We start from the raw sequence: 12055 nt of genomic DNA, 5'->3' as shown, positions 1-12055 counted from the left end.
CATGTATATCTACATCGTAATATCCCCCTCTTGATAAGTTTAAGTGGATGATAAATCCACTCAGGCTCTTGTTGACTGTAGGGGATCTCCTCATCATTTAGCAAATATCAAAACATGAACTACATGTGTCATCAGCTTTATCACTGCTTTGCAGCAAAATGGCAGTATAATGGCGCCCTCATCGGCAGGAAAGGGAGAGTTGGGGGAGACAATGTACTGGGAGAGACATTTTGACGCTTTGCTGAGACGCCCTATGATCACACATACATGTAGACACTGTTGCTTTTTGCACATTCAGAAAAAAATTAGTTGAACCAGTACGATAAACCATCGTGTGTCGTCCACTTGGCTCTCCAAAGTGGTAAAAAAAGCCCATGGAGCTCATATAAAGAACAAATGGCAGTTTATAAATTTTTGTTTTACTTTTTTTTCTTAAATAATGTTTGTATTACTATTGTTTGACTAGTATCCCACCCAAGTTTCCTCGTACACCCCCCTCTCCCCCCCTCCCCCCCCCATAACCTGTTAGCAAAAGAAAAGGAAATAAAAATAATTAAAAAAAAATGGAAATCCAACATGACAAAAATTAAATTCATATTTCAGTCCTGAAGAAAAATATGGAAAATTGATGTGGGGGGAATTAACTTGAGTTAATCGAGTGTTAACCCTCGATTACTTCACCTCATTGAGCTACAAAACTAACAAAGAATATTGTTTTACTTACATGTAGAGTGACATACATGTAGTCTTTAGTGTGTTAGAAATCCAGGAGCTGTGGGGGAGGAGGGGGAATTTCTGAACACATGGAGGAGGAGCTTGCTAAATAATGTGTTTATTAATTACAAATCTGCAGCTTTCTACCATAATTATTGTTTGGCAGATTGATTGCCCCCAAGCACTGAGAGGGACTGATTTGTTTTGTTTAATTAACCTTAGATGGATTGGAAGCAGACACTACCAAAGGACCCATTCCTGTCAAGAGATACACCGTGGACAGTGGAGGTCGGCTAATCATAACCCATCTTAACCTGTCATACTTTCCTTCTGTTTTCAGTATCTTCCTTGGTTCTTCCATCTCCCATCTTTTTCTGTCTTCCAACATGTCCAATGTTTTTTCCATCAGTCACTTGAAAACCTCACTTAATTAAAAACCTGAGACTTTTCATGCTTGTCCTAGCCTTTGTTGGTGTGTCGATATGTTAGTCTAGTGGTCACATTATTCCTCCCTGCTTTCTGGATTTTACAGTCTGTTCAAGCTTCAGTCCTGTTTTTTTAACATGGTGTAAATTTACAACGGGCTATAATATGGACAATAACCAGTTACAATACATACACGTACATGTAGTGTTCTCTTACATGTACATGTCTTATGCCAGCATCCAGTGGATGGCCCTGATGTCATCACTCCATGCGTTTAGAGTGTACATGTACCGATTACTGAAACAACAAGCATGACCCAAGTAGATAGTGTCTGGTAGAAAAGGGTATGATGGGAAAGGGCGTGGCCTGGCTTTTAGGTAGTCAAACCCCACCCTTCCCCTTCAAACAGAAAATAAGCAATGTTAATAGAAATGCTAACATGGCTAAGCATGGAATATTACAGGTCAAATATTAAAAAAAAAAACTAATCAATCACAATATGAACAAATTATACCGTGTTATACTTTGGCTTATAACCCTTTTTGGGGCTATATTTCAGTACTAAGTGAATTCATGATTCACATTAAAAAAAATGTCATGTGCATGGGTTTTGTTCTGTCCTTATTTTAACTGCAGATCACAGAAACAAAATAATGTACTTGAAAAATTAACTTAAATAATGAATCAAGGTGTGATACTAATAGGGTTGGCAGAGAATCAAGATTTACACTAACCTCTGAAGGTCATGTTATACTCCCAGCTTTGGTCTCAATGAAATATGTTAAGTCTCTGAAGTACTTGTAATCAGTCATTTCTAAACCATACATGAACAATTCATTGCACTAGCATAGTTAACAGGTTGGGTGAGTATTTAGATTTTGTAATACATTGTACATGTAGCAAAATGCTTGTTGATGTAATGGTTGAAAGGGCCTGATAATTTGATTCTAGCAGAGTCTTGTGCAATTCACCATCGAAGTGTTACGTAAGATCAGTAAAAACTGGTCGTTGGCGCAGCAACGGCATCATGCCGATTCAAGGCCACCATTCACTACGGACTGGTGTTTATTCCGAGCATGTTGTGCTGTCTCATTAACCAGTTTACGCCGGGATTATTTTGACATGAACGGAACGATCGAGGCACAGGATTTATTTTCACCTGACCTCAAGCCAGGCGGGTTGAAGCCATCACCCTTGGGCAGCACACTCATATTCTTGGCCTCGCTCACTGCGAGCGGGTCGCTGACAGATATTTCCGACCTCGCTCAGGTTCCTGCATGTTTACCTGTTATCTGTTCCAAATACTGCATACATTTTGGGTGTATATATACACAGCCTCCGGCACAAACTGGTTAAGAAAGTGGAAATCTTCAGGCGTGACTTTTATTTCGTTGATTACAGTCTGCAGCGTAACAGTTGACCATTGCGAGGCAGCATTTATCGACCAATTTTCCGAACGATTTTACTTTTCTTAGAATACACGAATATGCACATGTGTGTGGCTTAATCCATTGCGATTACAACACTTCGATAGCGAATAGTTAAACAAGTAGATTGCATGCTGCATGTAAATGTTCTACATTTGTATGGTACATTTATGTGTAGTGTGATGTGATGTAGAACTTGTTTAATGTTCTGGTTGAATTTTTAAAAGCATTATGTGCATGTACCGGGGGTACTTGATACAAAGCTTTATTTCAAGTTTATTTATTTACGGTTGGAAACCACTAATTGTCATAGGTCAGATTTAAACCTTATTGCATTGATACATGTAGTGGAGCAAATTTAAGCTGGTTCCCAGACCCTATTCTCGAAAGTTAGAGAAGGATGGGTTGGAACCAGTGAAGAAGTTAGAGCGCTGACATATCTCAAATCTTGGCAGTTGACCTGGTACTTTAACATGTGACCACCATTTAGATATGACACTGTGTTATAGAAAAAGTAAGGTGACCATTGGTTGTTATGGGATCCTTGTTTTGCTACTAATAGTGATGGACCATGTATTTGATAAAACCTATACAATTTATTATTTACTTTTCTCCCCATTCCTTCAGACACCTATGCACAGGTCAACAAGACTAAATTGCCTCCTAAGCCTCAATCGGCCAGATCAGCTCCCACAAGTAAGTTCATTTTAACTAGACTATACAATGTAGTTTGGGGGCAGGTCCAAGGATCCGCACACGTCATGTCCAATACGTAATGAAAGTGTAACCCTTTAAAGATATTCATGGATTCAATGTAGTTTCCTTTATTCTGCTCTTGGGCATCTGCAAAGAGAATACCCACAAGACATTTTTGTTATTGGTCTTTTCAATGATTATGTAAGAAAACATGGTGTTGCATATGAGACCAAATAGGGACCTTCTTGGACTTGCCCTTTATAAAACATGTACTTCATCAAATGCACGATAGTCCATGCTGGTTGAGCTAGTCAAGCTTTCTATTTTGCACTAACCTACAATGGACGCCGTGCGCGAATGGTAGATTGTGTATTTCGACCACTTTTCAGAGAAGTTAATGAAAGGGAGGAGGGGCGAAGGTATTTCTCAAGTAAAATTGCCTCCTTGGGGGAAACTGGCCATTGCCCCCTCCCAGGCCCTTTGCCAGCTCAAGGCATTGGGGGGGGGGGGGGGCACACGCTTATGTTTTTTTGTTGATGGGGGGGGGGGTTCAGTTGCTCGTCAGGGGGGCCTCGGCCCCCATGGCCCCCACTTGGCGACGGGCCTGTCCCCTCCTCAACCCCCCAATGAACCACCAATTAGCTTCAGGTGCTAAAAGTAACACCTTAGAAGTTGTAAACCAGTGGTCTCCCCAAACTCTCCCATTCTTACCGTTCAGGGGAGTACTTGTGCGTGGAGTCCATACTAGCAGTGAAGGATCAGAAAAACTCCACTGTGTCTGTTATGGTATTCTGGGGGTCGCAGGTTCACATCCCATTGCAGTCAATTTCATCATCCAGTCGGACTAATCTGTTATTATTTCATTTTCGATCTGCCTGATGTGACCTATGCTGAAGTCTACAAGGACAAGAAACCCAAACCACCTCATGGTAGGTACACCTCCCACTCCCCCCCCCCCACGCACACTATTTATAGTTGGCGTATGTCATATCCTTTGGGCCCCCCCCCTCCTCCCCCCACTGTTTTCATCCCAGAATAAAAGTTATAGCCTATTGGATTCTATAGCTCAAAATAGCTGATTCAGCGTCTCCCAACACGAAAATGATGTTTAAAATTATGATCTTTTGCTAAAAAAGATTGTTAAAGTGGTCAGAGATTGCCTCAGATCGCACCACACAGCATCTAGAATCCAAAGTTTTCTGGGGCCCTTAAGCCGAACCCCACACCAAAACGGCTTTGCGTTTCACACTTGGCTCTGGCATTAATTCTTATCAAGGTATATATGTCCCCCCAATTTCTGAGAAGCTTTCAACACCCTTGCATAGGCGCATGTGTAGTTGCAAACCATGGCCTATTAAAGAGGACGAGAATTCAATATTTGGTTTTGCCCTCCACCAACATTTGATATACACTGTATACTCAGTGTTGTCCCCAGTAATTGTGAGTTATCACCCACGTCAATCACCCAAGTGATCGGAACAATACTGAGTGTACAGTGTTTACTAAAATAATTACTTTGGTAAAGAGCAGAATTCGATATTGATGCTAATTCCATCTTATGACGTAGCCTGAGGCCACCAACCAAGCCCACCTACGATTATAATCTTATTGATATTCCATTTGTTTGTTTTACCATCAGATGACTACGCAGCAATGAAGAAACCCAAGAAATATGTTCCTCCATCATCCAGAGGTACAGATGACAATTTATGAATTTTAAGACCGGCTTTAAACATGTTTTCCAAGAATTGGTTTTTGCTAGCCCAGAGGACCAGTCTAGAGGACCAGTCCAGTCTTTTTAACTAATTCCAACTGAAGCTAAGCATAGTGTGTGTTATTTAGACCAGCAGCTGATTTCAGGAAAAAGTGCGTAGTTTGTGCCATGCGTAAGACTTGCAGAGCACAGTTGTTGTGCAGCTGTGCATTCAACTTACCAAATTTGGCATATAGCGGCCCATTATTTTAAATAATCTAAACATAAAATATCAAATTCTTGTATAGTGCCAAATCCGTCAAAATTGACGCTCAAGGCACTTCACATCAATAAAAATGAACCAGTTAAAATTTAAGAACAAACTAAAACTTATACAAGAAAAACCTTTAAAATAACTAGGTGAACAATTGAAATAAGTTGTCTAAAACAGGCAGGTTAAGACGGACAGACACAGTAAAGCAACAGCGAGACGGCCACGTTAAAGAGACTTAGAAAAGACTTACACATACAGTGGGAAACGCACACAAAACACACAGATAACAGAATAACTATAGACAAGACACACAGTGGTTGAATCACCCCAGCCCGCCATTCTGAAAATTATTTTTTGGACTTTCTTTGGAATGGTGCAGCAACTCTAAAAATGTTGTCACTAGTAAAATAGAAATTCAGTAACCTCAAACAAGAAGCTGTCAGTGTCTTGTATCAATCTTGATAAGTTGTGCAATAACAGGCTCCACGACGCTTACGATTTGCTGGTTAAATAGGTCATGTTCAGTCGTACGCCACAACTTACGCCACCTACATGTAAGTTGATTGCGCAAGTTACGCCATAATATATTGCGCAAGTAGCAGACTTATGCACTGTGAGACTTTCTTGAAATGTGTCATAAGTACAATGTTGCGCAACGTGAAATGTTGCGCAGCTAACGCAATAGATTGTGGTGCAAGCAGAGTTGCGCAATTGCTACTGGAGTTAACCTTAACAATAAGGCCAATAATGAACTAACTAGACTTATGTTTGTGGACAAACACAGGGCTGTTTCGGTATTTTTTTTGTGACATGTGACATGTAAAGTTTCAAGTTTAAGTTCCATCATGATGACCTCATGATGACGTCACATCAATTTTCATCTATAACTATATTTTTGTTTGTAAATAACAACTTAGCCATAGCATATATCGTTGAAAGCAAGTTCACATCTTTCCTCAATTTCAAATTACAAAAACACTTCCGGTTTCAACCAGAAGGAAGGGTCACATGATTTGCACATAATATAAAAAATGAAGACCCTGGATTATTCTATCGATTCCCGCAAACGTTAAGTTCAGGTCTCTCACAGTTGATTTGATTTTATATTGATTTTCAAAGATCTATTAATCTTTAACATGACGTCACGTGACCCATGATGACGTCATCGTGACGTCACTTCAATTTTCAACTATAACATATCTCAGTCTAGGCACATGCCAACTTTCAACCCCATCGGACCTGTAGATCAGGAGATATGGGCCTTCAAAATATGTTTATATTATATGATGTCATATGTCCGATGATGACGTCATCATGACGTCACGTGATTTTTCATCTATAAGACATCCCAGTCTAGGTACATACCAACTTTCAACCCAATCAGACCTGTAATTCTGGAGATATAGCCCAATCTGTCAGATCTAGCCGAATTCTGCTAGAAAATGGTCACAACAGAAAAATCGCATATAATGTCACGTCATGTGACTCATGATGACGTCACGATGACGTCAATGTTCAGCACACAACTTCAGGCGCTGGTTCAAGTGTGTGCCAAGTATCAAGGCAATCAGATTGATTTTAGTGTCCAAAGTGCTGGGGACAAAAAACGTGCACAAATGCTATGGGCAAAATGACTTGGAAAAAGAAAAAAAATAAAGTAAAAAACCAAAATCTTAACGAAAACAAAGGCTGTTTCGGCAAAAGTGCCGAAACAGCCAATGAGTATTGAAGTACACTTTTCATCTAGTTTTAGTGGTTCAGCCTCGTGTCCTCATTGTATCTGACTGACTCACTGACTGTCAATGAGTCATGATTGAACCTCACTGTGACCCAAAAGGTCTCTTTGGATCCTAAGGACTCCCACAACATAGACCCCTACAAAACCTAGACCCCTAATTAGAGGGCTTGTACAAGCCTGTTAAAGCTGGTCCGTGTAGTCTTCTTTTAATATAGTTGATGATGCTCAGGCATTTACAGAAAGTGATGACTTAACAAAGAAAGTTGAAATTGTAGGAGCATTTACATTCCTCTGCGTGACTTATTTTATTTCAGCTGCTGAGGAGTCAGCATATGAAGAGATACAGATCAGTGACAAAGACAAGGCAAAGAGCCCCCCAGCTGCAGGTAAATTCATATCGGGTTGCCTCTCACAGTTGATTTTAAATTGATTTTCAAAGATCTATTAATCTTTAACGTGACTTCACGTGACCCATGATGACGTCATCGTGACGTCACTTCAATTTTCAACTATAACATATCTCAGTCTAGGCACATGCCAAAATTCAACCCCATCGGACCTGTAGTTCAGGAGATATAGGCCTTCAAAATATGTTTATATGATATGATGTCATATGTCACGTGATGACGTCATCATGACGTCAAGTGCTTTTTCATCTGTAAGACATCCTGGTCTAGGTACATACCAACTTTCAACCCAGTCGGACCTGTAATTCTGGAGATATAGCCCAATCTGTCAGATCTAGCCGAATTCTGCTAGAAAATGGTCACAACAGAAAAATTGCATATAATGTCACGTCACGTGACTCATGATGACGTCACGATGACGTCAATGTTCGGCACACAACTTCAGGTGCTGGTTCAAGTGTGTGCCAAGTATAAAATATCGGATTGATTTTAGTGTCCAAAGTGCCGGGGACAAAAAAACGTGCACAAATGCTATGGGCAAAATGCCTTAAAAAAGAAAATAAATAAAGTAAAAAACAAAAATCTTAACGAAAACAAAGGCTGTTTCGGCAAAAGTGCCGAAACAGCCAATGAGTATTGAAGTACACTTTTCATCTAGTTTTGGTGGTTCAGCCTCGTGTCCTCATTGTATCTGACTGACTCACTGACTGTCAATGAGTCGTGATTGAACCTCACTGTGACCCAAAAGGTCTCTTTGGATCCTAAGGACTCCCACAACATAGACCCCTACAAAACCTAGGCCCCTAATTAGAGGGCTTGTACAAGCCTGTTAAAGCTGGTCCGTGTAGTCTTCTTTTATAATAGTTGATGATGCTCAGGCATTTACAGAAAGTGATGATTTAACAGAGAAAGTTGAAATTGTAGGAGCATTTACATTCCTCTGCGTGACTTATTTTATTTCAGCTGCTGAGGAGTCAGCATATGAAGAGGTGCAGATCAGTGACAAAGACAAGACAAAGAGCCCCCCAGCTGCAGGTAAATTCATATCGGGTTGTCTTTTTTTGTGATTATATCTAAAATAAAGTAAAATATTCAGGGTGAGCCTTAAGGATTTTTTTTTTGTATAGCAAAACTTCTCTGCAAATTTTGATTTGCATAGCAGTTTACCAAGTTTGCATAGCAGTTTTGTATTACTCAAATTTAGCCTCGGCTTTACAATTACTATTTACCTGTCAGTGTCAGACTGTACAAATTACAAAGCAATAAAGAAGTAACTTACGTTAAGCTGTGAACTTAATGACTCATCAGTTGTCTGTTTATTTCAGGAGCTGCATGCTTGCTGGAATTACATTTTGAGTGAAAAAGCAAGTTATTAACCGGGGCCATTCCTGGCCCGGGTCTAGATCCGCCTGCCAATTATTGGCAGTATTTGCCTTGATACCGGTAGTTTTTGTAGTAGCCATGTTTTCATCAATATGCTACACAGCGCACAAACGACAACACAGCTGGGATTTTGACGTTTCAGTTCCCACGAATCCCACGTGCGTATCAAGTGATTTACTTGAAGGGGTAAACCCGTTTTTTCATGTCGGCAAAATGTTCAAGATAAACCGACAAATATCTAAAGAATTGTGATGAGAAAAGGGCTCGATTTATCGGGTGCACGCATGCACCAGTGCATGTAGATTTTTGCTTGTGCACGTAGCTTTTTTACTGAGCATGCACGACGTGCATGTAACTTTTTTAGCCACCAAAATACTCATTTCATGCATATATTTACCAGTGAGTGAGAATAAGAATAAAGTTTGTTGAATACTTGACCAGATAGTGTACAAACGTGTTATTTCTTTTATAAATCCATATATTATTCCTCGCACACTCGCAGCAGATTCAAAGTACGAGGTAAAATCTCGACGTACGTCCTGCAACCTCCTCCGATCATGCACGTGATTTACCACGTGATACATGCTGCGGATAATTTGGTATCGCACTGACGCTCCGGGCATTCCTGATGTCCGGATCATAAGTGCGATTCCAAATTATTAGCTGCGTTTATCACGTGGTCTCGTTATTGGCTAATCAGACGCCGCCTGTTTACAAACTAAACACGTACAGATTTTATACAGCTGAACAAAATTGACGTTCTTTTTCAGTATTCAAGCTTAACTAAATCAAAACATGATGGATGTTTACCATGTCTGATAGTTGTGGAATTCAGTGGACCGAAATTTGATGGCAAGTATCACGTGACCCATGATGACGTCATCATGACGTCACTTCAATTTTTAACTATAACATATCTCAGTCTAGGCACATGCCAACTTTCAACCTCATCGGACCTGTTGTTCAGGAGATATAGGCCTTCAAAATTTGTTAATATTATATGATGTCATATGTCACATGATGACGTCATCATGACGTCAAGTGATTTTTCATCTATAAGACATCCTGGTCTAGGTACATACCAACTTTCAACCCAATCGGACCTGTTATTCTGGAGATATAGCCCAATCTGTCAGATCTAGCCAAATTCTGCTAGAAAATGGTCACAACAGAAAAATCGCATATAATGTCACGTCATGTGACTCATGATGACGTCACGATGACGTCAATGTTCGGCACACAACTTCAGGTGCTGGTTCAAGTGTGTGCCAAGTATAAAGGCAATCGGATTGATTTTAGTGTCCAAAGTGCCGGGGACAAAAAAACGTCCACATATGTTTGTGGACAAACATAGGGCTGTTTCGGTAGCATTTTGTGACATGTGACATGTTCCATCAACGAAGGATGTGTAGTTCTGTTTATAATAAATGGTGGCATATAATATTTGATTCCATTCGCATATTGCTGTGATTTAGGACGTCACATGTCACATGATGACGTCATGATGACGTCACATAAAGTTTCATCTATTACTATAATATTATGGTAAAGAACATCTTAGCCAGAGCAAACATCGTTGAAAGCAAGTGCGCGTCTTTCACCAATTTTAAATTACAAAGCACTTCCGGTTTCAACCAGAAGAAAGGGTCATGTGATTAATTGCACATGTTTAAAAACTGAAGACCCTCGATAATTCTATCAATTCCCGCAAAAATCATGTTCAGGTCTCGACCACCTAATTTTTTTTTTACCTATAACACATCCCGGTCTAGCCACATACCAAGTTTCAACCCAATCAGACTTACAGTTCTGTAGATATAGAACTTAATTCATAATATGCACATAAATTTTCAAAAATCAATAAAAAAAATTAGGTGATAATGTCATCATGACGTCATAGTCTTCGCATAATTTTTGTATGAGGGTCTTCCTTGGCTCTATTCCTTCCTCCATGCTGTAACATTGATGACGATTCCAGATCGCCAAGTTATAGAAATGGTGGCTTGAAAACGTGTACAAAGTCAATGGGCTAACACGTGTACAAAGTGTGGTATATTCCCCGAAAATTGTATGAAAAAGTACTCACAAAACGACACAACTTTGTAGTAACGTACAACTTGTATTTTCCTGTTCCACGCAACTCCCTTTTACATTCCTAACACTGGAGGGCGCTATATCACAAATGCATGTAGACACAACATCTCCCCTCCTCTTTAAGAAAGAACTTGAGTAACAACTATTAAGTAAAATTAGCAACAACTTGAACAAACTGTGAATTTTGTGTTTCAACTTGCAAGCCTTATTCTTCTGAAAGCCCCAAGTAACTTAGCAAAAGTTCAGAGTCCCCTAGTAAGTAAATATGGTGAATCTAGTGTCCGATAAGAGTCCATTATTATCCTGGATTTAGTCATTTAACTGCTTGACTGATGGTACATATGTATGAAAGGGTCTGGACTACATGTCATAATCTTTTGACCACACTGGGGGATTTCGAGGTCTGGTTGAATGTCGAACTTGACCATCCCCGGCCACAGGCTTGTTTTCTGCTGTGGAATTTTGAATACCATTTGAGCTTGAACCCTGTGCCATAAATTCTACAGGGCATAGACTTAGCTTTGAAGCGTTCCAGACTCTTCCATCCTCTAACACATAAGTAAATGGTCCCTTAGTGTTGACAATCCTCTGTGGAGTAGAGAATTTGGTTGTCCCTTTGTTTGGTTGTTTCACGCGTACAAAGACTCCTGGCTTGAACTTTGGATTAACCGCACCACGCTTTGAGTCAGTGTAGTTGCGAGATTTTTCCTGTCTCTGAGCAACACGACTGCGAAGTTCAGCATCATCCTGCTGCTGTGGTTTATCGTGGCGAATGTTCATACGTGTGATCAGCTTCCGATTGTGCAGTAGTTCGGATGGCGACTTCCCTGTTGTCTGGTGTGGCGTTGAACGATAGGCAGTGAGTAGTTCTACAACTGCCTCTTTCCACCCTCTCCTCTCCTGTGAAGCAAGCTGTAGGGTCTGTTTGAGAACCCTATTCCAACGCTGTACTTCCCCATTTGCCCTTGGGTAGTAAAGCGATGACTTGTGTGATTTGATTCCGCAATTGTGCAGAAAGTTCTCAAACTCAGATGAAGTAAACTGTACTCCGTTGTCAGTGACAATTTCATTGGGCAGTCCTTCGCGTGCGAAAACCGTATTTAGCATCGAAATGATTGTGCTAGAAGTGACAGTTCGAGCAAATGCAACTTCTGGCCATTTGCTGTAGTAATCGATGAGAACTATAGCAAATCTACAGTCCTG

General features: G+C 40.2%; 1 protein-coding gene across 13 annotated transcripts in view; it reads left to right on the top strand.

The window, feature by feature from the left end:
* The window catches only part of LOC119735735, a 114803-nt gene that overhangs the window by 34344 nt on the left and 68404 nt on the right, over positions 1-12055 (top strand). For 11 of the 13 annotated variants that reach the window (XM_038209651.1, XM_038209650.1, XM_038209652.1 and 8 more), the window contains exons 14-19: positions 937-1002; positions 3195-3263; positions 4160-4192; positions 4903-4956; positions 7283-7354; positions 8339-8410. In XM_038209651.1, coding sequence (XP_038065579.1) covers positions 937-1002; positions 3195-3263; positions 4160-4192; positions 4903-4956; positions 7283-7354; positions 8339-8410 — 366 coding nt within the window. The remainder of the gene's footprint in view (positions 1-936; positions 1003-3194; positions 3264-4159; positions 4193-4902; positions 4957-7282; positions 7355-8338; positions 8411-12055) is intronic. The other 2 variants (XM_038209643.1, XM_038209647.1) reach the window with 2 other exon arrangements.

The sequence above is a fragment of the Patiria miniata genome, unplaced genomic scaffold (assembly GCF_015706575.1).
Source record: "Patiria miniata isolate m_02_andy unplaced genomic scaffold, ASM1570657v1 HiC_scaffold_29, whole genome shotgun sequence".
Classification (NCBI taxonomy): domain Eukaryota; kingdom Metazoa; phylum Echinodermata; class Asteroidea; order Valvatida; family Asterinidae; genus Patiria; species Patiria miniata.
This window is presented reverse-complemented; position numbering and strand designations above follow the sequence as displayed.